We start from the raw sequence: 27,159 nt of genomic DNA on the forward strand, positions 1-27,159 counted from the left end.
GCAAAACTAGTAGAATTCATCTATGTAACTGAAGAATGCTTGCTCATTTAATAAGTCATGACACACAACGGAGGTACAACTATAAATACCCAACAAAAGAATCCACTATTACTTTTGAAAAATAAAGCATATTTAAGACTAACAATTTAAGTTACAGTACAATTCAGTTTAGGATTAAACACAAAAACAACAAGACTTTCAAATACCAATAATAAAAGAACATTTTATTAAAAATGGAAGTTTGTTAAAACTTTATATATCAAAACTAAGGCCACAGCTACTGCTAACAAAGTAAACTTCAAAAGATTTTTAGAATATGATTTAAGTTAGAAATCTCATATAAAGCTATTTTACAAATGAATACTCAAACATTTCAAAAACTGAACACTGTTTACTCCAAAAAATAATGTTACAAATTACTGAAGTATCAGTACATAAAACGTATGTTTCTTTTGGTCCTTTGAGGAAAATAATTTTTTTGCATGGGTCCAGCTACAGAAATAAACAGAACCATAAGATGGCAATTGCAATGTTAACAGCCAATAATCCTCCCTTTTTTGTTGTTGAGTTCATTTTCTTGTAACTTTAAACGTCTCCAGTCATAATAGCAATGAACTCCTCCTGATTGACTGTGGTAAGAGAGACAGAAGGTAGTTAGACAAACACACTAGAGGTCTATGATAATGACAGAAAAATATTTTATGTATATGTTGTACATTTTATTTTAAAGCTTCCCTTTTGTATTCTTAGACACTGATCCAATGCACATTGAAGTTAATAAACACAGGTCTGGATTTTTTGCTTTCAATTTATAACAAGTTAAGACTCTTTATTAAACAAAATGTATTCACAACACTGTTTTCACAATTTTTAAAAACATAAGCCAGAAGTTCAGTATTTAGGCATTACTATAGAAGTCACTGAAGCCAGAAGCTCAGTGCACAACAATATTATCTTGCCATAGCAATAGTTCTATTTACCTATTATAAAAAGTAATTAAAAAAGATAAGCTATTAAAGAGACTGTAAAAGTCCAATATGGAATACTGTGCACAGTTCTGATCACTCTTATTCAGAAACAACAGAGAAGTTATAAGGAAATGTTAAAGGTATTCAACATTACATCACTGGAAAAAACCTTTCATTGTGGAGGTGTTAATGTCTCTTAATGGTTATGGCTGAATTTCAGTTTGCCTTTAAAGCAGGGATTCAATTACTTTGTTATGTATAAAAAATACACTATCTTCCCCAAAATTATAGTACTTACAATGAATTTACAAGTAAATTTGTTAATTAGTTTGAGTTAAAATTAAACTGGATCCTTAAGAAATTTAGCTTCTGTTGCAGTGTTTCCTTTGCCCCGAATAATTTTAATAATGGAATAATAATTGTGACAGGCTGCCCCCCCATAGGATGCCACCTGATGTGCTAAGATACCGCTGAACCTGCCTGTTATGCCCGCCTGGGCACCCTTTTTTACCTGTCTTGCTGAGCCAAGCTATTAAGCCTCCTCCAGCACACACACAGGCAGGGCCACACCCAATTGCAGAACGAAACAGACACTGAGATCAGTTCTGGGAAGGCTCAGCTTAAAGGACTTGCCCCCGCACTGATGTGTCCACCTCCCTTGGAGTGCAGATCCAAAGTTATATTATGAAATCTGCCTCCATTTCTTTATCAGCCTATAGGTACCTCAGTTCCAGGGCCCTCTGATGTGCAGCCTTTTGCTCATCAATTTCCATCTGTTTTAATTCTAACTATCTCTTATGCATGTTTTGCTTTCTTCTACTTGCAATCTGTAGCGCTCCAACTTTTTGGTAGCTTCACTTTCACTCATTTTGCTGCATTTCTGCCTCTACTTCCCTTCCCCAAAATAAGCAAACAGAAAATAACAAACCAGTAACCACTTTGTCTGTTCTCTAGTCACCACACTTAAAACTCACTTAAAATCACCACCAGTGTTTCAGGGCAATAAACTGTGCAAACTATCCTCCCTACTATGCCACTATGACGGGTTGCCCCCCTTAGGACACCACCTGATGTGCTGAGATACCACTGAGCCTGCCTGGGCACTCTTTTTACCTGTCTTGCTGAGCCAAGCTATTAAACCTCCTCCAGCACACACACACAGGCAGGGCCACACCCAACTGCAGAACGAAACAGACACTGAGATCAGTTCTGGAAAGGCTCAGCTTAAGGGATTTGTCCCCAGCACCCAGGTGTCCACCTCCCTTGGAGTTCAGACCCAAAGGTATATTATGAAATCCGCCTCCTCCCTCAATGTGGAGGAAGGTATGCACAGCCTCTTACACACACACACACACACTTGTGAATTGCCCAAACGGGGTTATATTATAGACAAGAAATAATTTTATTAACTACAAAAAGTGAATTTTAAGTGAATATAAGAGAGACAGAACAAAGCAGATTACTGAGCACATAAAACAAAATACGCAAGCTAAGCTCAATATACCTAAGCAGCAGGTTACAAAATATAATTTCTTACCCTAAATGTTATTTTAGACAGGCTGCAAAGTTTCTGTGATTTAGAGTTCCGGTTATTTTGCTTTTCAGACTGGACTCCTGTCTCAGTCTGGACTGCCACCTCCGGCCCCCGCCCCTACTTTGGGGTCTGGACCCACAGTTTGAGAACCCCTTTGTTACATCAAGGTTCAGACCTAGAGCTGAAGTAATTCTTGAAGAGCCATTTTGACATCAGAGGTAACTCCACCAATCACTATACTTCCTCTAAAGCTAATCTGCACACAAGTTATTGAAGGCTGATATTACATATATTCAAATCTAATAAATACTGCATGGAAGCATTCTCTCTAGGTTGTTTGCTTAGTGTTTAGGCAAAACTTGTTCTATTTGGAAGTTTTAAAAACCAAGAAAATTCCAAGACCAAAAAGAAAAAAACAATTGAAGTTAAGAGTTCATGTCATTACCTTAAGAGTGAAAGTTACAGGGATGTTGTACTTAATATCCCCAACTAAGCACTGCAAACGCCAGAGTTAAATGTACATGTAAATGAAAGCCAAACATGATAAGCAGTGGGTATGCATAGTTAAAGCACCCAAAAGATCTTAATTTTAACCTGTCATGACAAGATAAAGGAAAAAAAATAACAATATAATCTGGGAACAAAACACTGAAATGTCTTTCTCGTAATCACACGCTACAGGACACAGTTAAGGTTGAATGGATGACTTAACTGCATTTCCACAGATCAACGTGTTTGGATTTCTTTTAAACCCTGTTATTCCCTCCTACCGTTAATTTACTGATATTTACCCTCAACATTAAATCCATTTTAATGTAGTTTTGTCTTAGGTCATCATTTACTATTACATTCTAACAGAGACTGGTCAAAATTATAACTAGGATTAAGGTTAAAAGAAAGTTTATATGTTGATAAAGTGTTCAGGAACTAAAGGATAATCCCACCAATTAGAAACTAGGAATAAATAGGCAACACAGACCAAAACATTAAATATTAAAGATAACAGACATATGGAATACATTACTGGAGTAGATGTATACAATATATAGGGTATAAATGAGTACAAGATAAAGTTTGTTGGTTTCTAGAAGAGGTGGAGGCTGAAGGACATAGCAAAAAGCAGAAAGACAGGTTTAAGAAACCATAAAGAGAGGATGCATGCCAGTCCACTTGGTCTCCATTATAACAGCAGCATATAGTCAGTTGCAGTTCAATACTTGGTGTATATCATGTAAAATCAGCTTCTGTGTCATGCACAAAAGCACAGAAGCTTATTTTCCAAGCTATGTAGTATAGTAATGTATTAAATTTAAAGCAGTAAAACATGGCTATGCTTCAGGTTTACTAGTAGACATATGATAAACAAATATCAATGTGCATCATGTCTCACAGTATTTTGTCCTACTGAAATTACAAACTGACTTTAGGAAATATATAAGTAACATTTTAAATATGGGGGAGGAGGGAGAGGGAGAGAGGGGAGATGCTGCCACAAATTAAAGTAAGTAAACTGCAAGAAAAAATTACTCAGAAACTGTATTAATGCCTTTTTCACTTCTCTAGGTAAGCATGGGGATGTGGAGAAGAGAGACATATTGTACCAGCATACATGTTATTACTTTACCTAGGGGTGAGCAAACTTTTTGGCCCATATGCAACATCGGGGAATAGAAATTGTATGGTGGGCCATGAATGCTCACAAAATTGGGGTGAGGGTGTGGGAGGGAGTGCGGGCTCTGGGGTGAGGGTGGGGGTGGGGCTGAGGAGTTTGAGTAGGAGGATGCTATGGGCTGGGACCGAGTGGTTCAGAGGGTGGGATGGGGATCAGGGCTGGGGCAGGGGTGCAGTTCTGGCTGGGGGTACGGGTTCTGGGGTGGGGTTGGGGATGAGAGGTTTGGGGTGCAGGAGAGTGCTCCGGGCTGGGATCAAGGGGTTTGGAGAGCGGGAGGGGAATCAGGGCTGGGGCAGGGGGTTGGGGCATGGGGAGAGGCTCAAGGGGTGCAGGCTCCAAGTGCTGCTTACCTCAAGCGGCTTCCGGAAGCAATGGCATGTCCCTTCTCTGGCTCCTATGCAGAGGCACGGCCAGGCGGCTCTGCACACTACCCCATCTGCAGGCACTGCCCCTGCAGCTCCCATTGGAGTGCATAGGAGCCAGAGCGGGGCCATGATGCGGCTTCCGGGAGCCACATGGTGCAGGCCCCGGCCAGAGCGGGGTCGAGCCACGTTGTGCAGATCACGGGCCAGATTAAAACGGCTCGCAGGCCAGATCCGGCCTGCACCCTGTAGTTTGCCCACCCCTGCATTACATAGTTAGTTTTGAGATCCACTGAGAGTCCACAGTGGCTTTTTACCAAGCTACATGGAATGTAAATTCAGGGATCAGAATTTGACTTTAATCAATCAATTTTGTTCTCAGAAAAAGACATTGGGTGTAGCCCTTCACACTTAGCAAGTTACCAAAGTGGCCTGCAAATTCTGCCCACATTCCTAAAATATAACAGAATAATTTGCATGTACTTCAAATGTCTAGCATAAACATTAAGAATTAGAAGATGAAAAGTGGTAATGTCAGAGACAGTAGTATTACTTATTTGTTTTCTGTCAGACCATATTGGTTCCAATCAGGATTGGACCCCACTGCACTAAGCACTGTATAAACACATAGGGACAGCATCAGTAACTATGTTCACAAAGCTTTATTCACCATCTGTCATAGAAATTTAATTGCATCTTCCATCCACTATTGTGAAGGAGAAAGTCTATTTGTGTGCCTTTAATTGTGCCCATCATTTGGAACCAGGCTGAAGGGGCTACAGGCAAGTATGCACTACAAAATTAAGTCAACTTAAGTTACAACAACATACAGCCACCACAGTAATTAAATCGTATTTGCGTGTCCACGCTATGCTCCGTGTGTCAGTGATACACGTCCTCACTACTAGCGCCTGCATCGATGCAGAGAGCTGTGCACCATAGCTAGCTATCCCACTATGCAACTTGCTACCACTTAACACAGGGTGTTTTAGGAAGGGTTTGCAATGTCTCATGGGGGTAAATGAGTTGCACCGGGGTGATGGGAAACATGGTTTCAATGTCTCATGATGCCATTTTCTCCATCCCATAATGTTCCCTGCATCCCATAATGTTCCATGCCTCTTTTCAAAAGTCCCACAAACCCGCACGTCCACTCTCTGTGTGAAAAGCATGGATCCTGCACAGCTCTGCACGATTGTGATGAGCGTTGCGAGCACAGGGCACCTGATCCTGCAGTATTTGCAGAGCCACCAGAGGAGCCGCAGGGAGCGTGACCCGATTCTTTGGAGGCTAGCTTGCTGTGGTACATAAAAAGAAACAATTCAAGGTTGTTGTTGGCATTCACAGAGCAGCTGCAGATGGTTGGATGCCAGTTCTGGGCCCAAGATACAAGCGCTGATGGGTGAGATCGCAATGTTATGTAGGTATAGGATGATGCACAAGGCCACATTCCTGGATTTGTGTGCAGAGCTCGTCTCAGCTCTCCAGCACAGTGACACCAAAATAAGATAAGAGCTGCACTGACAGTGGAGAAGTGAGTGGCGATCGCTGCATGGAAACTTGCAATGCCAGATTGCTACTGATCAGTCAGGAATCAATTTGGAGTTGGGAAATCCACCGTGGGGGTTGCTGTGATGCAAGCGTGTAGGGCCATTAACTGTGTCCTGCTGTGAAGGACTGTGACTCTGAGCAATGTGCAGGACAGAGTGGATAGTTTTGCAGCAATGGGGTTCCAGAACTGCAGCCCCTATTTTGGCACCAGACCACATTGCCACAGAGTACAACAACATAAAGGGCTACTTTTCTATGGTACTGCAAGCGGTGGTAGATCACCAGGGAAGTTGTACTGACATCTGTGTGGGATGGTCAGGGAAGGCGCATGACACTTGCATCTTTAAGAACACGGGCCTGTTCCAGACCAGAGGATTACCATGCTGATCCTTAGAAATCCAGTCTACCCCTTTCTCCCGTGGCCCATGAAGCCGTAAACCGATCACCTCGACACCAGCAAGGAGCCCTTCAACTACAGGCTCAGCAGGTGCAGAATGACAGCTGAATGGGCCTTTGGCCATTTGAAAGGCTGTTGGCACAGTCTACTCATGAGATTAGACCTCAGTGAAAAAAATATCCCAATGGTTATAGCTGCCTGCTGTGTGCTTCATAATATCTGTGAAGCAAAGAAGGAAAAGTTTCCACTGGGGTGAAGGTGGAACAGCTGTCAGCTATAAGAAGAGCTCAACGGGGAGCTATATTGTTCAGGGAAGCTTTGAAAGACCATTTCAATAGTGAGACACAGTAATGCACGTTGCTGTAGCATGATCTGGCATTGTTTTTTGCACCCCAATATGAACCTTGTAATGAGTGCTTTGTGTGTAGTAATATCCTTGTCCACTCCATCCGCTTGGGCAATCCTTCAAGACTTGTGCTGAGTATCTGAAGCACCAGAGGTTTGCAGGATCTCTTGGAACATGTCATCCTATGTCCTCTTCCTTCTCCTTATCTGGCTGAGTTGCTCCGCTGGTGTGGATGGAGAGACCCCCAAGGCCACATTTCCAGCAGCAATGTGCAGAGGTTCTATTGTGAGTATATTCACAAAATAAATGGAAACTTGATATAATGAACTCACTGCCCTTGATATAATGAACTCACTACCCACACAAGTTGCAAGCACTATATTCTCACTCCTGGGGATTCACAGAGCACGTCAGGAGTCCCAGACTGGGGAGGGGATGCGTGTGGAGTTCGGACAATAAAGGGGAGGTAGCTCACAGACATGCAGATAGGACAGTTGAACTGAATACAGGCACCATTTTCCACAGGCGGTGGTGATTTCAGATGAGATATCTCACTCTGGAGAGGCTGAAAGGGAACAGTTTTTGCACACTTCCAGCTGCAGACTTGGTTATATGTTGTTACCCTGTGCGTTGCAACAGTGCCTGCTGAAGTAACTACTGAGTGGCATGGGAGAATGTCCTACCACGGCATAAGAAATAAGGCAGCCCTCCCCAGAAACCTGCAGCAGAGGATTGCAGACTACTTTCAAGAAAGTTTCCTCAAGATCTCTATGGAAGATTCACGGGACATCCTGGTGCACATTAACAAACTGTTCTGCAGGGCTCCCTCTGCCTAACTGTACAGGGGAATGAGAAGCAGATAGCAACTCTACCTCTATTGGATATTTAACTCTCTCTCTTCTAGCATGATTAAGAAAGAGTAAATGAACAGATATGTCACTACAATATTAAAGCACACTGCAAACTTATCAGTGATTACTTCCCCTGCATCAGGCTCACCTATGCTGGACTGCAGGGACTCGCTCAACTGCTCTGGAGTCAAAAAACATCCTGGCTTGCTGAACCACTGAATCCCTCGGTCGTTTGTCTCCCATATTCCTCCTCCTCCTCACTGTTCACTCCTCTAAAGTATCCACGGGGCTCTTTGGGATGGTTGTGGGGTCTGAGGATGGCAGCTCTTTGTAAAAGCGGCATGTCTGCAGCTCTGCACTAAAATGACTGTTAGACTCCTTTGCCTTCTGGTACGCCTGCTGCTGCTCCTTGTCTTTCACACTGCACTGCTGTGGGCCCCTCTTGTAGCCCTACTTCCCACAATCCCCGAGCAATCTGCTCGTAGATATCGATGTTTCTACAGCTGGATCGGAGGTGTGCCTGCACAGCTTCTTCTCCTCACAGATCCAGGAGATCCGTCACTTCTGTGTATTTCAGGCAGGATCATGTCTGCAGCATGGAGCCTGCATGGTCAGCTAGGCATTCGCTAAGTGAGCTCTCCACACCAAGCAAACATGGAATTTCAAAAATTCACAGGACTTTAGAGAGGAGACGTGTACCCCTGTATACCTGGCCACTGGGCAGCAGAGTTCAAAATGGTGACCAGAACAGTCACCATAGGGCATTGTGGGACATCTCCTGGAGGCCACTAAAGTCAACATAAATAACACTGTGTCTACACTGACACTGCGTCGACCCAACTATTTTGACCTAAGCATTATGACTCTCACAGTGGTGGAGTTAAGTTGGTGTAGCAGGTGAGTTACATTGGCAGGAGGAACATTTTAGTGTAGGCGCTTACTGAGTTAGGTCAACGTAAGCTGCCTTGCACTGACCCAATTCTGTAGAGTAGATCAGGCCTTCATCTTCATTAAAACAGATTCAAACAGAAAAGGGGCTTATTTAGCTGATTTCAGTTTAGCTTTCTCTCTAATTTTTCCATACACACAGATATACAACACTCCCACTCACACACTAGTCCCTATAACTTAATCAAGCTATTCCTCTTACAGGAAGCAAGAAAGATCCATTTTTATTTTTAATTTTAAAATACTGTAGTAGGTGCTCCGATATTATGGCAATCGAAGTCATACAAATAGAGCGGAGAGATATAGGCTTTAGGCTACCATTGCGTCATAACGCTTGCTGTGTAAGCCACCTGAAATTAGTTGCACAGAACTAGAACATAAAAATGCAAATCCATTGATATGTCCCAAAGGAGACAAGATGTCAGAGTACCTAGAACAGGTGTTTGCTTGAGTAAGACAATATTCCTTAATACTGCAAAAACCCTGTTTTTCTATTACTTGCTTTTGGATTTTCCCCATCTTTACTAAAAATTAGGTTCTATCTAGTAGTAATTGTGACATTGCGTTGAATACTGATAAGACTAGAGATTTGTTTTGAACATAAACATGGAAAATATAAGCCATTTAATACTATATTTAGAGAATTAGTTTATTTTAATTTACTAACTAAATCTCTTTGAAAGTGTCAAAAGCACTTCGCACTGAGTCACCATAGCAAATGTTAAGTTTGTTTTTTAAACATTTTGTGTTATCCAACCCTAAAAGTGTCTATAAAGAAATTAAGACATTTTCCCCTACATGTTTACAAAACTCCAAAAGAACTCATGTGATTGAATTAAACCTTTTCCAAAACAATCATCAGGCTGAGATTGCCAATCAAGGCGGCCTGGTCTCCCTTCACAGCCCAGCAATATTTATCCTGCATTTGACCAAAAGGTCATTGCAGCATAATGTAAAGATCTCCCACATGGGAAGTACACTGCCTCTTCAGGAGCTCTCAACATCTGAGAGCTCAGGTCAAAATACCAATTGAGTCTCAAATTGTGCTACTAGTGTACTGCTGTTCCAATGCATTTTTATTATTTTGGAGAGCGAAAAATACCATACCCAGAATATATCTACAAAATCCCTCAGACAACAAGAAGTAGCTCATACAGGTACAGCATTATATTTCTTGTGCCATATGCTTACCCCTCAAGCTACAAAGCTGCCAATAAGCCACTGAAATGTGTGAAAAGTTACTGAAAAACATGACCTGTGTTTTGCTGCATGTCACCATGTAATGGATAGATTACAATTTTAATAGGCCAGTTTTCCGGTACATCACTCTTGCCTCCCAGCAGAGTCCCAGCTTGGAACCCTTTGTCCTAGACAGGTTGTACATCACAGTCATGATTTTTAGTAGCAGACCCATAGATCAGGGGTGGGGAAATTAAGCATCCAGCCCACTGCTTAATTTAATCTGGCCCGTGGCAAGTCTCTGCGCCATGGGCTGGAAGTCCGAGCCTTGGTGCCCCCACCCATGCCTGGAGCCGCGAGCACCGGCTCACCCTGCTGTGGGGGAGCTAGGGTTGCCAGGCCGTTAAAAGTCTGGTTGGCTTTGCGCAGCTTCCTGGAAATGGCCGGCATGTCTGACCCCTAGGTGCAGGGGTGATCAGGAAAGCTCCATGTGCTGCCCCCGCCCCCAACTCTGCAGCTCCCATTGGCCGGGAACCTTGGCCAATGGGAGTTGGGGGGGGGAGGTGCACCGAGCACAGCCACCTGGCCACGTCTCCGCCAAGGGGGCCAGACATGGCAGCTGCTTCTGGGAGCAGTGCGAAGCCAGGGAACCTGCCTTAGCCCTGCTACGCCGCCGACTGGGAGCTGCCTGAGGTAAGCGCCTCCAGGCCGGAGCCCACACCCCAAACTCCCTGCCCCAGGTTGGAACCCTCTCCCGCACCCAAACTCCCTCCCAGACCCTGCACCCTGAACCTCCTGCCGCAGGTCAGAACTCCCTCCCAGAGCCCACACTCCCTCCTGCAACCCAGCCCTCTGCCCCAGCCCGGAGCCCTCTCCTGTACCCCAAACCCCTCATCCCCAGCCCCACCCCACAGCCCATACCTCCAGCAGAGCCCGCACCCCCTCTGGCACCCGCACCCTGAACCCCTCATTTCTGGCCCCACTCTGAAGCCTGCACCCCCAGGTGGAGCCCTCACTCTCTCCCCCTGCCCCAGCCCAGTGAAAGTGAGTGAGGGTGGGGGCGAGCGAGCAACTGAGGGAGGGAGGGAGACTGGAGTGAGTGGAGGGCGGAGCGTCAGAGAAGGGACCGAACCTCGGGGAAGGGGCAGGGGACAGGGGAAGGGTGTTCGGTTTTGTGCATTAGAAAGTTGGCAACCCTAGGGGAAGCCCCAAGCCTCCGCGCCACCCCATGGGGCTGGAGCCGCAAGCGCTGGCTTACCCCGCTGCAGGGGGAAGCCCTGAGCCTCCGCACTCCCCCCTTCATACCTCATGGGGCTGTGTGTGGCCCACGATTGATTTTTTCTGTGAATCAATGGCCCCTGATAGAAAAAAGGTTCCCCACCCCTGCAGTAGATCATCAGATAGCTAGGATTTAGGCTTCTTTTCAGGCTTACCAAATTCTACCTCATCGCCTGATATCAAAGTGTATCCATGCAGCTCGACCACTAGGGTATAGGTCAGCGGTACTCAAACTGTGGGTTGAGACCCCAAAGTGGGCTGGCTTAGATTTGCTGGGGTCCAGGGCCCAAGCCCAAGCCCAAGGGCTTCAGCCCTGAGCAACGTGGCTAAAGTTACAGACCCCTTTCCCGGATCGGATGCAGAGGCAAATGTATGGAGAATTTTCTCCTTTCCTTCTCTGCTGGAGCTTATGCTCAGCACATTGCTATTAAAAGTCTTTGTGCAGTAGAAGCCACTGAGAGGCTACAGGAGACTGAATGCTGCTTCAAGCAGTATTAAGTTGTGATTTAGTGTAGCTGGAAGTCATGGATTTTATATGCTGTTCCACTCATGGTCCCAAAATACCATAGAAACCTAATTTCATGAAGCTCCAGCAGAGAAGCTGTTAGAGAGGAGAGAATGATGCTCTGGAGCTGTACTTCAACTGCCATTTCTGCTCTCCAAGGACAGAACCAGTAGATTTGGGTAGCCTCTGCTAATGGAAGGGAAAGGGGACAAACTAGCACTGGTTGTCAGTGGACATTTGTTCTAGCACAAAACAATACCATTTTCACATAAGAAGGGTGTTAACACACAAGAGGTGTTATTTCTATCATTATAGTATATTTTTAAAATGATAATAATAGTCAGTTTTAGATATTTTTTCAGCAGGGAGAGTTGTAGTAAAGAAGAAAAGATTTTGTTACACAGCCCAGATGTTTGGAGCTAAACAGAACAACAATTCACTGATTTATTTTTTTTAGAATGAATCTTTAAGTGTAAGAAACAGCATCAGTTTGCTTTAGAGAACTGGAAGAAACACAAAACCTTACAGATAAACAATGTCCTAGATAAATATTATGCTGTCAATCTCCTACATACATTCCTGTACTTGAATATCTAATGAGAAGAATGAATGGTTCAGTGGATAATAGGAAATGGAGACTTTCACTGCTAGGTCACCATTTTGAATACAGAAATGTCAGCAGTGACCCAAAGTAGTTACAACTCAGTAATCTTTGCAAAATAAATTGGTGGTCTCTATTCAATTCCTACTTACAAGGTGTCCACATAACAAAAGTTACCATCACAACTGGCACCCTTGTTGGCAACTTCAGCAAAGAGGCCAAGGACTTAATATGCTTGCAGACTGAACTACTCTCTCAACCTTAGAAATCCTCTTTTCAAAAGAGCACTGAGGTCAACTGTAAAGATGCTGGGGCAGGGAGAGGTTGAGGGAAGGGAGGAAGGAGGCGGCTTGCACCTACAGCTGTGTATGCTGTACCTATTCTGAGAATAATTTGAGGATTTCAGCCTACAACACTATTAATGTAGCAATTTTTGAGAACCAAATTCACTTAAACTTGAAGGAACTCACAGGACTTTTTTTTTATTATTACAGTCACCCCATTTAAAGATGAAGATATTCCCAAAGGAAAGTATCTGATTAGAGTAGCAAGCATTCTAACTGATGAAGAAAACTAACTACCATCATCACTTGTTCCTTACCAGTGGTAGCCATGTGATGTGTTCACGTATGGCCTGTTTAGGCCTGAGATACTTAACTAACAGTCCTTCACTAACTCCTTAGTGGCAGTTGCTAATAGATATAGCAATTACTTCTATGGATGGCCTTTTCAGGGACATCCTTTGTGATTTTCCTTTGGGATTTATCAATTTCACCATATTCAATAATTCAATTAAGTATTTCTTGATTTGTGTGGAAATGACTGAAGTGTAGTTCAATTCTAGAAGTGGCATAATGAAGTTCCGTGTTTGACTCAATTACTTCCAGCTTCAACTGCACCTTAACTAGACCTCTAGTATACCCCAGTTGTACTGGATCACGTTCAAACAAGAAAGAACTCAACTTAACTTTCAGGTCCCAAGATGTGTTCGCAGAGTTAGAAATGATTAAATAAATAATAGTAATCAATCTCTTATTTTGTCAACTGAGCAAATTTGTTCTGAAAGTCATTAAAAGACAAACAAAGAATTTAACACTGACCATTTTACAGTCACTTCTCAGACCAGAACCACATTTTAAGTCAAGATTGGGACAAAAATAACAAGGCAAATTAAAATAACAAGGCAAGATGAGTTTTGTTTTGTTCAGTTCAACACTTACTTTCTCCATCTCCATCTTTATCAAATTCTTCAATCATAGCCCGTAGTTCTTCATCAGACATATTTTCACCCAGTTCTCTAGCAACACGGCGCAGGTTTCTCAAGCTTATTTTACCTGAGTCATCATCATCAAATAATTTGAACGCTTTGAGTATCTCTTCTTGTGGATCTCTGTCCAATATCCAGTCTGTCACTAATGTAGGGAAAATAAGATGCCATTTTTTAAATAAATGGTAATTTCACAGTGTCCCAGCTCTACTTTCTAAGTGAAGTTAGTCCTTTTTTCCTAAGCTTCTGGTTTCTAAAACTATTTCACCTGTTCAGATTTCTCTTAGCTTTCCATCAGGCATTTTAATTGACTATTAAAGGCTTAAACATTGGTATTTCTAGTTAGTTATAACAGTTTTGGGGCTGTTGCACAATTCCTAAATTAAGATCTGTTGAATACCCCAGACTCATCTTTGTTTCACATCTTCCATTCAGTTTTAGTGTCAACACTAAATTTTAGGATTGGGCCAGAAAGGAAGGCTGTCTTCAAACACTGTCTCCTGTGAAGACAAAATGTCTGATTAGGATGTTAAATGTTTGCTGTATTAAAATCAAAGGCACCAGTTGGGGCACTGCATGGCTAGTGCAGCATTATTCCAAAGCAAAAAAAGGATCGGTCTGGAAGAGGAAACTTAAGCCAAGTCTCTTCAGCACTGTGCACTTCAGATTTGACAGCAACTGACATGGTACATTCTTAGAAAGGATGCTTAAGGGAACCACTCTGAATCTGCCTTTCTTTCTACTTTTTCTAGCAAAAGTGGCTTAATCATTGTCACTTCCCAATACCTACATTTTCAGGACATATTTTATAGACTAGAGCAGGGGTTCTCAAACTTCATTGCACCATGACCCCCTTCTGACAACAAAAATTACTACATAACCCCGGGGGGAGGAGGGGAACTGATGCTAGAGCCCACTCGAGCCCCACTGTCCCACATGGGGGTGCCAAATCCAGAGCCCCACCGCCAAGGGCTGAAGCCCTTGGGCTTTAGCCCTGGACAGCGGGACTTGGGCTTCACCCCGGGCCCCAGCAAGTCTAAGTCAGCCCTGGTGACCCCATGAAAATGGGGTTGGGACCCACTTTGGGGTCTTGACCCACCGTTTGAGAACCTCTGGACTAGAGGAAGCCCCTGACCTAGAAGTATCAACAGTTCAAGAAAAATTCAGCAATTAAGAAGGTGCTCAGACACCAACACGAGGAGCATGGCATAAATACCTAGCTTAGATAGACAAGAATGATCCACAGTGATTTTCTTATTTATATGCTTATAAATATTCAGGAAGTGAAGAAGAGTTGTAAACTCAGGAAGACAATATAAATAGAAATATAAAAGTTGAGGGTGGAGAGTCACTGGACATATACTTTTTAATAGCACTTTACACTTTCACTCCTGCATTTTTCTAGTTCAGTTCAATATGCTTATGCCTCATTTATTTACCGTATTTTCCGGCGTATAAGACGACTGGGCGTATAAGACGACCCCCAACTTTTCCAGTTAAAATATAGAGTTTGGGATATACTCGCCGTATAAGACTACCCCTCTTCCAACGCACACCAAAAAAAAATTAAAAAAACATCAGATTTGATTTCAATATGGTAATTTTAATTCAAATGCTTATGACATTCAGGTACTTAGCAGGAAAACTGTCACTTATAAACATAAGGCTGTTTGTCATCAAACATGTAAACATAAAACAGTGCAAGTGGATTAAACTTTTCCTAATTCACTCTAAAGCTGAAAGGAAGGATAAGACAATAAACCCATGGGAGCTGCCATGCTGTTTGTTTTCTAAGCTGTCAACCAAACTGGAACTGATGATGATAGGAGGAAGATAAACAAGAGAGAGAGAGCAAGTGCCGGGCAAGTCCCTGGCGAGTTAGCAACGCCCATCATAACTGCAAGCTACGGTATTTTTACAGGGTTTGCTGGCGTGACAGTTTCCCTTTAAAAGCCTTCAAAATCCTCCTGTTCGTCATCTGATATCATAAGTACATCAATGACATCTTGTGATACATTTGTAAGGCAGTCATCGTATGGATCAAATTCCGTATCAGATGGTGTGGTCTCAGCTTCGGCTTCCTCTTCATCTTGCCACAAGTAGTCGTCCTCCATACCATCTAATGAATTTGATATGCCACACTTCTTGAAAGACTTGATTACTGTTTCTGCATCAATATCATTCCAGGCTTTTATGACAAACTTGCACAAAACATCCAACTCTGGAGCACGCATGTTTCCTCCTTTTGTGAATGACTTTTCGCCGCTAACCATCCATTCATTCCACTGTTCTTGAATGTGATCTTTAAATGGCTTGTTTAGGCACACATCCAGTGGCTGTACCAACGATGTCAATCCTGCAGGAATAACTGCCGCATCTGTGTTTAGTCTTGCAAGCATTTGCTTGGTGCTGGGAGTTAAATGAGCCCTGAACATATCCCACACCAGTAGACTACATTTTTGAATAAGTCCACCTGGTCGCCTGCTCCATACATTATCAAGCCATAGCTTTACCCCTTCTTCATCCATCCAGCCTTTTTCATTCACATGTACAAAACAACCAACAGGGAACTTGAATTTCGGCATTGTTTTTCTTTTAAAAATAATCATTGGTCTCAGTTTGGCGCCATCAGCTGTGCATCCTAGTACCACTGTAAAACTGGACTTCTCATGTCCTGTTGTTTTAATTAAAATTGTTTTTTCACCTTTTTGATGGACAGTTTTATTTCCAACCATATCAAAATTCATTGGAGTTTCATCCATATTTCCAATACTACTTAACGCATAGCCATGTTTAGTGCGCTGTTGTATTACGTATCGATGGAAACTATTTACTTTGCTATCAAGATCTGCAGGTAATTTTGGGGCAATTTTCATCTTTTGCCTCAGTACCATATTATGCCTTCCCATGAATCTAGTACACCAGGATACAGTGGCCTTAAATCTGTTGCTGTGATCTGGGTTAGATTTGGCCCACTGAAGTGCAAACAAATGTATTTTATTTCGTGTCACTACATAACCGTTTTGGCGATGCTCATTCACCATGTCTGCTACATGTTTTTCGAGTTCTGGCCAATGTGGAGTGCCTCTTCTTAATGCACACTTACCCCTTGGCATACTCTTTAATGCTTTTTCATTTGCTTTCCAGTCCCGAACCATCTTTTCTGTTACTCCATATTGTCTTGCAGCAGCGCAGTTATTATGTTCCATGGCAAAGTTTACAACTTTAAGTTTGAAACTGGCTTCATATTTCCTTCTTCTTGCTGGTGGAGCCATGATGGGGTTTTGACTGTTGGACATTTGTATACTGTACTGTATGTACTGGTGCTATACTGTATGAACAGGTACAGATACTGGTGCTGTACTGTATGTGGTACCCAGTATACAACAACCAGCCAATCACGGCAAGCGATGTACCTTACCGGCGATTGGCTGGTTGTTGTATACAAAGCCTGCTTGGATTGGTCAGCTCTCCCTGCCTGCCCAGCCCTCCCTATCTCCAAGACTATCAGAGCGGTAGCGCAAACACGCATCTTTCACCCGTCTGGCCCGCCCTTGTATCCTATTACCTCCTTCTCTGCCTCTCAGATCTCGCACATGCGCGCCTGCGCCGCTTCACTGCAGTCCTCAGGAGCGAGATCTGAGAGGCAGAGAAGGAGGTACGGTAATAGGATACAAGGGCGGGCCAGACGGGTGAAAGAGGCGTGTTTTTCTGGGCACAGCGCCGCTCTCTCTCTTTTTTCCATACCCCGGGCGTCCCGGACGCCTGCAGCTTGCTCCGCCCTTCACTTACACCTTCCCGGTGAGGCGCCCCCTCACCTCGTCATCGGGCGGGGATGCGGCCGCGGCCGTTTTTGAGCTCCCCCCACCATATGCGGCGACCGCAGATTCTCCAGTCCGGCTCGGAAGTTTCAGCACCCGCCCTATAAGACGACACCCGGCGTATAAGACGATCCCCGACTTTTGAGAAGATTTTCCTGGGTTAAAAAGTAGTCTTATACGCCAGAAAATACAGTACTTATTTATCTTATTTCCTTCTATTTTTCCTGTATCTCTCTCTTTGTGGCATGTCCAGTTACCCTGGAGGTTGAAAAGCAGTTTAACCTCATTTGTGCTTTTGATACGTAGACCTTTCCCACAGCACCACTCTGTAGGAGGCTGAGTGTACACAGCCATAGTCTCTTTCAAATTGGTGCTTTGAGGGAAAACTCTACTATGCAGGATGTATAGATGTGATTGTGTTGCTTCTAAATTTTGTGGAATCCTCTTGATACTGAGAGAGAAGCAGTTGGGCACTAAAAAACATGGGTATCTAAAAAAAGAGAGCTATGATACAAACTGCAACAAGAATAAAACAGTGAGAGTAATTAACCATTTGAACAAGTTACCAAAGGTTAGGGTAGATTCTCCATCACTGGAAATTTTTAAATCAAGATTGGATGTTTTTCTAAAAGATATGCTCTTGTTCAAACAGGAATAAAGTCAGGGAAGTCCTATGGTCTGTGTTATACATGAGGTCAGACTAGATGATCACAATGGTCCCTTATGGTTTTGTAATCTATGAAAAAAGCCCTGACTTTCCAGGGCATTGAGGAGGCTTTTACTATATAAGGCAAGACGCTAATCCAGGAAGGCTTAATCAATCTTGATTATTCTTTTTATCACATCCATTTGTCAGTCCTATAGCAGAGAAAAGCAAGACAACATAATCTGTCGTGTCAAAATATTTTGCTAGTAATTGCTTCACCCATTTCTGGAACCAACAGAGAAAATATCTTCACACTCTTTGTACTTGCTAAGTCTTGTATTACAGGACTTGCTATTTATGACTTTCAACAAGCCATTATAAATACTTCACCCCAGCTGGGGTTTACAGAACCATTTAGAACTTGCTATTGTTTGTAGAGGGAATGAACTGTCTGGTTTAGTGAACTTGACAGGAAAAAATTAGATCTAAGCTCAGAAATTTATTGTGGCTCTGCTGCAAAATTTGAGTGTATTGATTTAGCTTTAAAATAATCATGTATGTATAGAGGCATTACATTATTTGAATCATCTTAGTTGTCCTTTGACCATGACAAATTTAGATTTACTTATCCAAAGAGCACTCCAAATAACTAATTGAAACATATTATCCTAAAAGACTGAAGATACAAAATATATGTAAATTTCAAAGAGGTTTTGGTTTTATAAACCAAAACAAATATAAAATAGTTTGTTCATTTTGTTTTTTGTGGTTCATTCCTATGTTTAAGCTAGTAAACAACTTGCAGTATAGTGGTGAAAATGATTAAGGTGTATTTCTTCCCTTCTAATTTACATCAAAGAAAACAAAAATGTGGCTCAACTAATTTTACTGTGCTGTAAATTCCTGTATCTCACATTCCTCCACTCAGTCCAGCTAGATGAAGTATCCCATACCAGTTAAGGAGAAAGAGCCAAGTGATTTTCACCAGAGCTGAAACTGACTCAATGTTTAGAGATGAGTTCATACAAGAGTATCACCTTCCTATGCTCTAAGTGGTTCTGTCCAGCTGAGCTGCCTCATAGCCACTCAAAGCAGGAATAGGGACAGAAGAATAGAAATTGGTTGAACATAAGTGATAAGAGGGGGAAAAACAGGAAAGCACATACATAAGGAAAGAGAAATTCCATCTCACCAGAAGCAGCACCTGTCAGTCAGACAAAGAGTACTTCCTCCAGAAAAATCACTTCTTATATGTAGATGCAGTACAAAGAGTAGGGAGGTGTGAATCAATTTAGCTAAGTTAAGAAAAATGCAAAAAGCCCCAAAACCATAGCAGGGAGGGGAGAGAGAGAGAGCACGTGTGCGCTAGCAATAAAGTGTTTCTTTAACATTTCCTTTTGGTAGATGGGGGACCTAGGGTCAAAGTCTATTAAACTGAACATCTTCCAATAAGACCTCTTCCCACCCATCTTGAATCAACTGCAATGACAGTATTGAACACCAGAGTTACAAACTGACCGGTCAACCACACATCTCATTTGGAACCAGAAGTATGCAATCAGGCAGCAGCAGAGGTAAACAAAACTTTCAATGTGTACTTAAAATCATATACGTACCAACTTCATTAAAATCTTCAAAGGTGATTTTGCCTGTTGCATCTCTATCATAATCTTTAAGTATTTTTAGCACATCAGCTTTTTTTACATCAAAACCCAAGGCTCTCATTGCCACCTTTTGGAATAAAACAGAAGTACAACAATATAACACCTTGAAAATATAAATCAGACTTCTCTTTTTATGTAAATTAGTACTTATTATCCAAGATTAAATGTTGGTAATTGGAGAAAGGAATACTTTAATACATACACTCATAAATAAACCATCTTTGGTTACAAAGAGTTCTCAAATGTAGTACTTATAAAAAGGCCACAAAGTGAAGTCAAGACATGTAAAATGTCATGCTTTCCGAGATTTTATAAAATGTGCCAAATACCTCTAGTGGGCAAGCATTCACTCTAAATCACACTTGTCAAATCAACAAATGGTTGGAAGGAGTTAGCATGGCTCTACAGAGGTAAGACATTCAAAGAACGGGAGTCGCAAAGTAAATAACCCTCTTTTCTTCCTTCTAGCATTGCATTCACAAAGCCACTGTACAAAGCTATCTAGCTATTTCCTCCCAGAAAAGCCCTACTAGTTACATAATAAGAGAAGCACTGCCCTCCAGAAAACATGATCCAGTATCAAGAGAATACTGATTCATACAGATGTGTACCAAGCTCCATATATCAGCCCTATCTCCAGCAAGGGGGACTGGCTGGCAGAGGCTGCAAATCCAAGCCTCTCCTGGTTGTAGTGATGACCATCAGGATGGAGGCCTGCAGCAAGCCGGGGAACAGAGAAAGATTCCAAAGACCCTTACGTAAGTTTGGAATACCAAATTTGAGTCCCATGGGTCAACAGGTTCCCTGTTAAGAGGTACCAGTTAGTAAATCCTGGTCCCCAGCCCATAGTTTAATAAATTTAATGTGCATCTTTCATGTAAACAAGTTCCTCAAAATCAATGGATTTCCACAACACAGCCAAAGCTTTCAATTTATTGTGTGATTATGGAAATCAGGCTGCTTTTCAATAGCCTCTCCCACTTCCTGTTCTACTCAAGCTGGAGAACCCAGATCTGCAACTGTACTGCTACAGTCCCTGCTGAGGGGGAAACCTCAACTCTTCCACCCTTAGTGCTTCATTTGTCAGTGAGATGGTTGGAGCTCAGACCCCTGGTACCCAGAATGCAGATGTTACTATACCACTCATATGGGTGTTTTTGTGCGTGAATATTTGGGACTTTGACTCAAAATCCTGCTGCTTTTGAAATATAACCACTCCTTCACCAATGCAGGAGCTCTTTGATGCTCAGCACTCCTGAAAATAAGGCCAATTTATTTACCTGTCTAAATATGGGCTGAGCTCTTTTAGAAATATAGCCAATCAAAAGTTAAGTGAAAAACAAAACAAAAGTTACCTTTAATTCATGATAATCTATTGCTTTATCTTTGTCTGTGTCAAACAACTCAAAAGCATCTTTAATTTCTTGCTTCTGTTCTTCAGTCAGTTCTCTTCTTTTTTTCCTTTTGGTTTTGTCTACCGCAAGATCATTCCTACAAGTTAAAAAAAATAAGCTCATTGTAAATAATAGTAGGATTTAACATTTTCAAAGCACTTTACAAATGTAAACAATACAACAACATACCTGGGAGGTAGGTAGATATTCTACCGATTTTGCACAAGAAGAAAAATGAGGAAGAGAGGCTCAAGTGACTTGCCCAAACCCAAAGAGGCACAGCAAGGATTATTTATTTATACAGACTTGTAATAGAGTATCTAGGACATACCTCTAGGTCAGGAGTGGGTAAACTTTTTGGCCTGAGGGCCACATCAGGGTTCTGAAACTGTATGGAGGGCCGGATAGGGAAGGATGTGACTCCCTAAACAGCCTAGCCCCTGCCCCCTATCCACCCCATCCCACTTCCCGCCCCATGACTGCCCCCCTCAGAATCCCTGACTCATCCAACCCATCCTGCTCCTTGTCCCCTGACCGCCCCCTCCCGGGACCCCTCACCCCTAACCCCCCACACACACACACAACCCTCCCTCCTATCCAACCTCCCCTGCTTCCTGTCCCGACTGCTCCGACCCCTATCCACACCTCTCCCCCCTGACAGCCCCCCCGGGACTCCCACGCCTATCCAATCGCCCCCTGCTCCCTGCCTGCCCCTCGGGACCCCCTGCCCCTTATCCAACCCCCCCCCCACACTCCCTGCCCCCTTACCATGCCACTCAGAGCACCAGGACTGGCAGCCCCGCCACCTGGCCGGAGCCAGCCCCGCCGCCACACAGTCTAAACCACTTAGGGTGACCAGATGTCCCGATTTTATAGGGACAGTCCCGATTTTGGGGTCTTTTTCTTATATAGGCTCGTATTACTCCCCCACCCCCGTCCCGATTTTTCACACTTGCTGTCTGGTCACCCTAAAAGCACTGGAGCAGGCCGGCGGCTCTTGCAGCTGCGCTGCCTGGCAGGAGCTCGCAGCCCCGCCACCCACAGCGCTAGGGGCATGGCGAGCTGAGGCTACGGGGGAGGGGGGACACCAGGGGCAGGGCCGGGGCTAGCTTCTCCGGCTGGGAACTCAAGGGCTGGGCAGGAGGGTCCTGTGGGCCGGATGTGGCCCACGAGCCATAGTTTGCCCACCTCTGCTCTAGGCGCTCTAACAGTAATTAATACATACAGTCTCAAAATCCACACATCTAATGATTTGCTCATACACTCCATATAACTTTTCCCACCAACACAATAATAATCATAATCACTCCATATCTGACCACCCTAAATCCCTCATTTCAAATCCTCCCCAAATGCCCAAGAGAAATAAACCAGGAAGGTTTTACTAAGTGTCTGGAATACTGATAAATCTGGCAAACCAAGTGGGACAGTGAACTCCAGATCGGAATACCCCTCGTGGAAAATGCCCTGTTGGTAGCCCCTTTCATTTAAACCAGGGGTGCCTCACATGATCATAAATGTGTTTTCGCACAGCCAGAGAGGCAGTTTCTCAGGTAACAAGATCTCAAACCATTTCTTTTATTCATTTATATTTATAAAAGATACCTACTCTACACTCTGGGTTACAATTTCATTAGTAAACAAACTGCCATAAAACTTCACTTATACAATGCTCCAAACAGCAAATAATGCTCCAAAGAAATGCATAAATTTAGCAATTTACAGGTTAAAACTTAAAATCCTAAACTCTGCTGGAATGGCAACAAGCAGATAGTGAAAATGGAGCATGTTTCGTAAGCGCAACTGGAAAACTATATGCAGATCAAACCCATTCTGCATTAGCTTCAGCTTTTTAATGGTCTCAAGATGTAGCACTACGTAGAGTGTATTACAGTAGTATAGTCTTGTAGTGACAAAGGCAGCCAAAGCGGAAAAAAAACCATGAGCCACAGTTACTACCGAAATATCTGGGAGAAGGCCAGGAACTAAGATGCCTGAACTACAAATACGTTATCAATGGCAGCCCATTTGCTCAAATAAGGGTGCAGACCCCTCCCTCCCCCCCCCCCCCCCGTTTCCCCAAAAAGCTCTTTTTAGCTCTTCTGGCTGTAACCCCCAACTTCCACTATATGATGAAAATCACAGGAAAGAGGAAACATAAATAAAAGGATTCCTGAAACAACACACAGATGAATTGAAGTGGAGAGATGGAGTGTCAATTGAAATGATTTAACCCTGAGGAAAGCTTATTTGCTAAATGTGGTTAAAAATGAAGTGATTGGAACATTTTGGAGGCTGCAAACAGCATATAACCTCTGGCCACTACAGCTACCGTTAATTAATGGCCAAAAACCTTCAAGCCTTGCTTACACTAGAAAATTGTTCCTAAATATTTTCCACTGTTGCTACCTTCTGTTCCATTCCCTAAGAGGTAGCAATGATGGGAGCACAAGTTTAGACAGTTTAGCAGACAGCTATCAGCACTTTGCCTATGACTTCTCCCAAAATCACTACCACATATGGAGCTGAGATGATGGTACTAGTAGCAATGGTGAGAAATTTTAGGAAATATTCCCTATTGTAAACAAGGCCTTGCACTAGCAAGATGAGGGTGAGAATGCTAGTGGTAGCTATAAATTCAAATTTCTAATAGACTACTTTTTAGATAAATAGCATGTACAAAAGATTTATTTTTAAAAAATCCTTTAAAACACACACTTTAAGGCTTTTTCTGCTCCCCTGCACATTTTTAAAGAAAATATTTGCAAATATTGTGCAAGTACATCTCTCTTTCTCTTGGCATGTGAAAAAAAAGATGAAGTTCTTGAAAAATATGGATACAGTACATTGTATGGCATGCATGTAGGGAGTGAGAGCTGTGAGGATGTTGTGAACATGACAGTGGAGTGTCAACAGTGTGGAACTGGAAGCATGTGCACACAAGATATGCATAAAGGGTCAGCTAGTGCATATGCAAGGAGCGGTTGTTGTATGCTGGGAATATGTGTGCTAGAGTACATAAGAACAGCCCTACTGGGTCAGACCAAAGGACCATCTAGCCCTGTATCCTGTCTTCCAACAGTGGCCAGTGCCAGGTGCCCCAGGGGGAATGAACAGAACAGGTAATCATCAAGTGATCCATCCCCTGTCACTCATTCCCAGTAGTAAGGCTGTTTGGATGTTAAAGAATTATGGGAGTGTGTAGATTCCTACCGTATAGTGCATTCACAAGGATATTTGTTAAAGGGAAGAGGTGTTGATTCAGGATAAGGGGTGCAGGTGTTGTTTGGATATAGAGGATTGTTTGCTAAGGGGGACTGAGTACAGTTTGGAGATATTGATGGATGACCCCAGGGAAATTTGCTTGGAGGGTATCTGTTTAGAATGGGAATGTCAGGTTGTGCACAGGGATTTTTGCTTTGGCAGTCTTGAAGCTACAAACTATTGTTATTCTCTGTGTATACACACATTCATTGGCATGTTTACTGGGGTGTTATTAGAGACATGGATATGTGTTGAGGGTGTTTATTTAGAAGGTGTTTGTTCAGGATAAAGGTGTTAGCTTGCAGTAAGAGTGCTGGATTGCAGATGAGGGTATTCACTCAGGTTGTTGCTGCATGCGAGGTGTTTCTTTGTAGAGGGAGTTTGCTGTGTGGACTGGCTGGTGTTGGCGTGTGCATGCATTGGTGACTGCTCAATGAGGGCTATTGACATGATGCTAGAGCAGTGGTTCTTAAACTTTCACATAGCAAGCCTCTGAGTGTGACCCCCCCCTTATAAATTAAAAACACTTTTTTATATATTTAACACCATTATAAATGCTGAATGCAAAGCAGGGTTTGGGTGGAATCTGACAGCTTGAGACCCCCCCCATGTAATAACCTCATGACCTCCTAATGGGTCCTGACCCCCAGTTTGAGAACCCTTGTGCTAGAGGACTGTTACTGAATGAGTAGGTGGGACAGTTGGCTGTGATGGGTGTTTACTGAGTATTTGTTTACTGCATACTCTTACAGAAATTGCTTCTCTTCATCCCCCGGAAAAAGGGCAGAAAAGTCTGATGGATGATAGAGTACCCTATCAGAAATTGCTTGCCCTCACCTTTCCTTGCCCCATTTACTTTGTCAGTAACACCAGCCTAGACAACTCTTTGCTTCTCACACAAACATCTCCATACTTTCTTCCATGGTGACCTTATACCGGGAACTCTCACCAAAACCCTTGACCTCTTCTATTATAATTATATATTACATGTATTGCAGTAGCATCTAGGAGCCCATTATGCACCAAAATCCCATTGGGCTTGGCATCATACAACAGCACAAAAAGTCGCTATCTCAAAGCATTTATACTTGGGATTCTGTCATCAGCAACCAGCCCATGGTGTAGCTGTACCAGTGCAAACAAAGTATATACAAGAAAAACTAAGGCTTGCACTAGCTGAATCCACCTTGCACTCTTATCACTAGCTGGTGAAGAGTTTATGTAGGGGACCACTCCAGCCATTGAAATTTTGTGCATCCCATCCTCTAAGCTATGAGAGGGCTAAAATAGCCCTCAGTTAGCTATAGAATGGGGACTTGGAAAAGTAGTTTAGATCCACCCTTCATAGATTCTAATCTAAGAACAAAAGGGACCACTGTGATCATCTAGTCCGACATTTTGTATTATCACAAGCCATAGAACTTTCACAAAATAATTCCTGGAGTATCTATTTTAGGGATCCAAACTTGATTTAAAGTTTGTCAGTGATGGAATATCAACCATGAACCTTGAGAAATTGTTCCAACTTCACCCACTTCTTCACTGTAGGAATGAAGTTCACATTTTTAAAAATCTTAAATAAATTAGATATTAATTTAATAAATTAAGCTCTTTGGAGACAGTACTGGGTCTACCCAAGTGTTTGTTTAACACTTAGCAAAATGGAAGTTTGATCCCTGAAAAGGGCCTTAGTACAATAGTGAAATGCAAATAATAAATTACTAGAGCCACCTTCCCCTCCCATTCTGCAGGTGCACTGAGTACATACTCAGTATATCTGAAAATTGAAAACCAGGTGCATTAATGTATTGATTTATACAGACAAAAAGCAGGATTTGGCCAAATATATGCTTTACAAAGCTCTAATCATATGTATACCATTATTTACTGTATTGATAATATGTGAAATGCGACAGAAAGATGTCTGAACACTAGATTCTGAAATCTTATTTATTTTTGATACCCTAGCTGCTCTCACAAGCACAACAAACTTATTGAAAGTCATTGCAAAGTTATGATTTGAAACTAAATGTCTGTTTTAACAATGACGTTCCTGAAGCAAAACTGAACCAAAAAAGCTGAACTTTATGGGTCTTGTACATACATATGGCAAAAGCCCTTACTAAATAATAGTCTGTACAGATTAACCAAAGTGTTAAGTCCCCATCTGTCCAAGGAATCCGCACTGATCCTGTGGAAGGATCACCCTGAGCGGCTAAATACTTTAGCTAATCCTAATGACTATTGCTCGGTGTGGGCTGCCGTCACAGGTGGACCGGGGGGCGGACACAATCAGCTTACAGAAGGGCTGTAGGTCACCGAGGGGCTGCTGCGATGCTCTGTGCCAGACGCTCCCCGCGGCCTCACGCCTCCGCTCGGCATCTAGCAGGACACGGGGCCTTGGAACTGGCAGGAGTCCTGCAAAGCGCTAAACCCGTGTCTCGCCGGAGCGGAAGGGCCCGGACACAATGGTCGGTTGTGGCAGGCAGCTACTGGCGGCAAAGCAAAGAGCTGGGATATATGGGCCCCAAGGTGCCTCCAAAGCCCCAGCGCTGGGCGGGGGCCCCGAGTCGCCCCAGCCACTAAGCAACGCCGGCCCTTCCTCCCCGCCCCCACCTTCTCTGCCCCGGGCCCGCCCACTGGGGTAGTAGCCCTTGAGGGAGCGGCCTCAGCAAGCGCGCTCGGTCCCGGCGAGGTCACAGCCTAGGCTCAGACCCCGGCGCCTCGCTCCATCCATACCGACCTCAAGGCCAAACTCATGGTCGCGTCCCCACCCCCGGCCAGACCGGGCTGAGCCGCACTGGGTTTCCCCTGCCGTCACCGGCACCAGCAACGGCGCCACCACCGCTCCAGCTTCCCCTTGGAAACGCGATACAATCTAGGCACGAAAAGCCAATCTGTACGCTACCGC

At 43.3% G+C, this 27,159-nt stretch overlaps 1 protein-coding gene across 2 annotated transcripts; it reads right to left on the bottom strand.

Moving 5' to 3' along the window:
- Positions 1-203: 203 nt before the first annotated feature.
- On the bottom strand, positions 204-27,150 carry CETN3 (centrin 3). Of its 2 annotated transcripts, XM_005288138.3 has the most exons (5): positions 26,992-27,150; positions 20,946-21,081; positions 19,543-19,657; positions 13,413-13,604; positions 204-629 (listed from the first exon to the last, which is right to left on the bottom strand). In XM_005288138.3, exons 1-5 carry the CDS (start codon positions 27,006-27,008, stop codon positions 586-588), a joined length of 504 nt encoding a protein of 167 aa, XP_005288195.1. In that variant the 5' UTR covers positions 27,009-27,150; the 3' UTR covers positions 204-585. The 2 variants fall into 2 exon arrangements, with proteins under 2 accessions (XP_005288195.1, XP_008165681.1); XM_008167459.4 differs by lacking the exon at positions 26,992-27,150 and having other exon boundaries at positions 20,946-21,122.
- Positions 27,151-27,159: the final 9 nt, after the last annotated feature.

Source organism: Chrysemys picta, chromosome 6 (assembly GCF_011386835.1).
Source record: "Chrysemys picta bellii isolate R12L10 chromosome 6, ASM1138683v2, whole genome shotgun sequence".
Lineage (NCBI taxonomy): Eukaryota > Metazoa > Chordata > Testudines > Emydidae > Chrysemys > Chrysemys picta.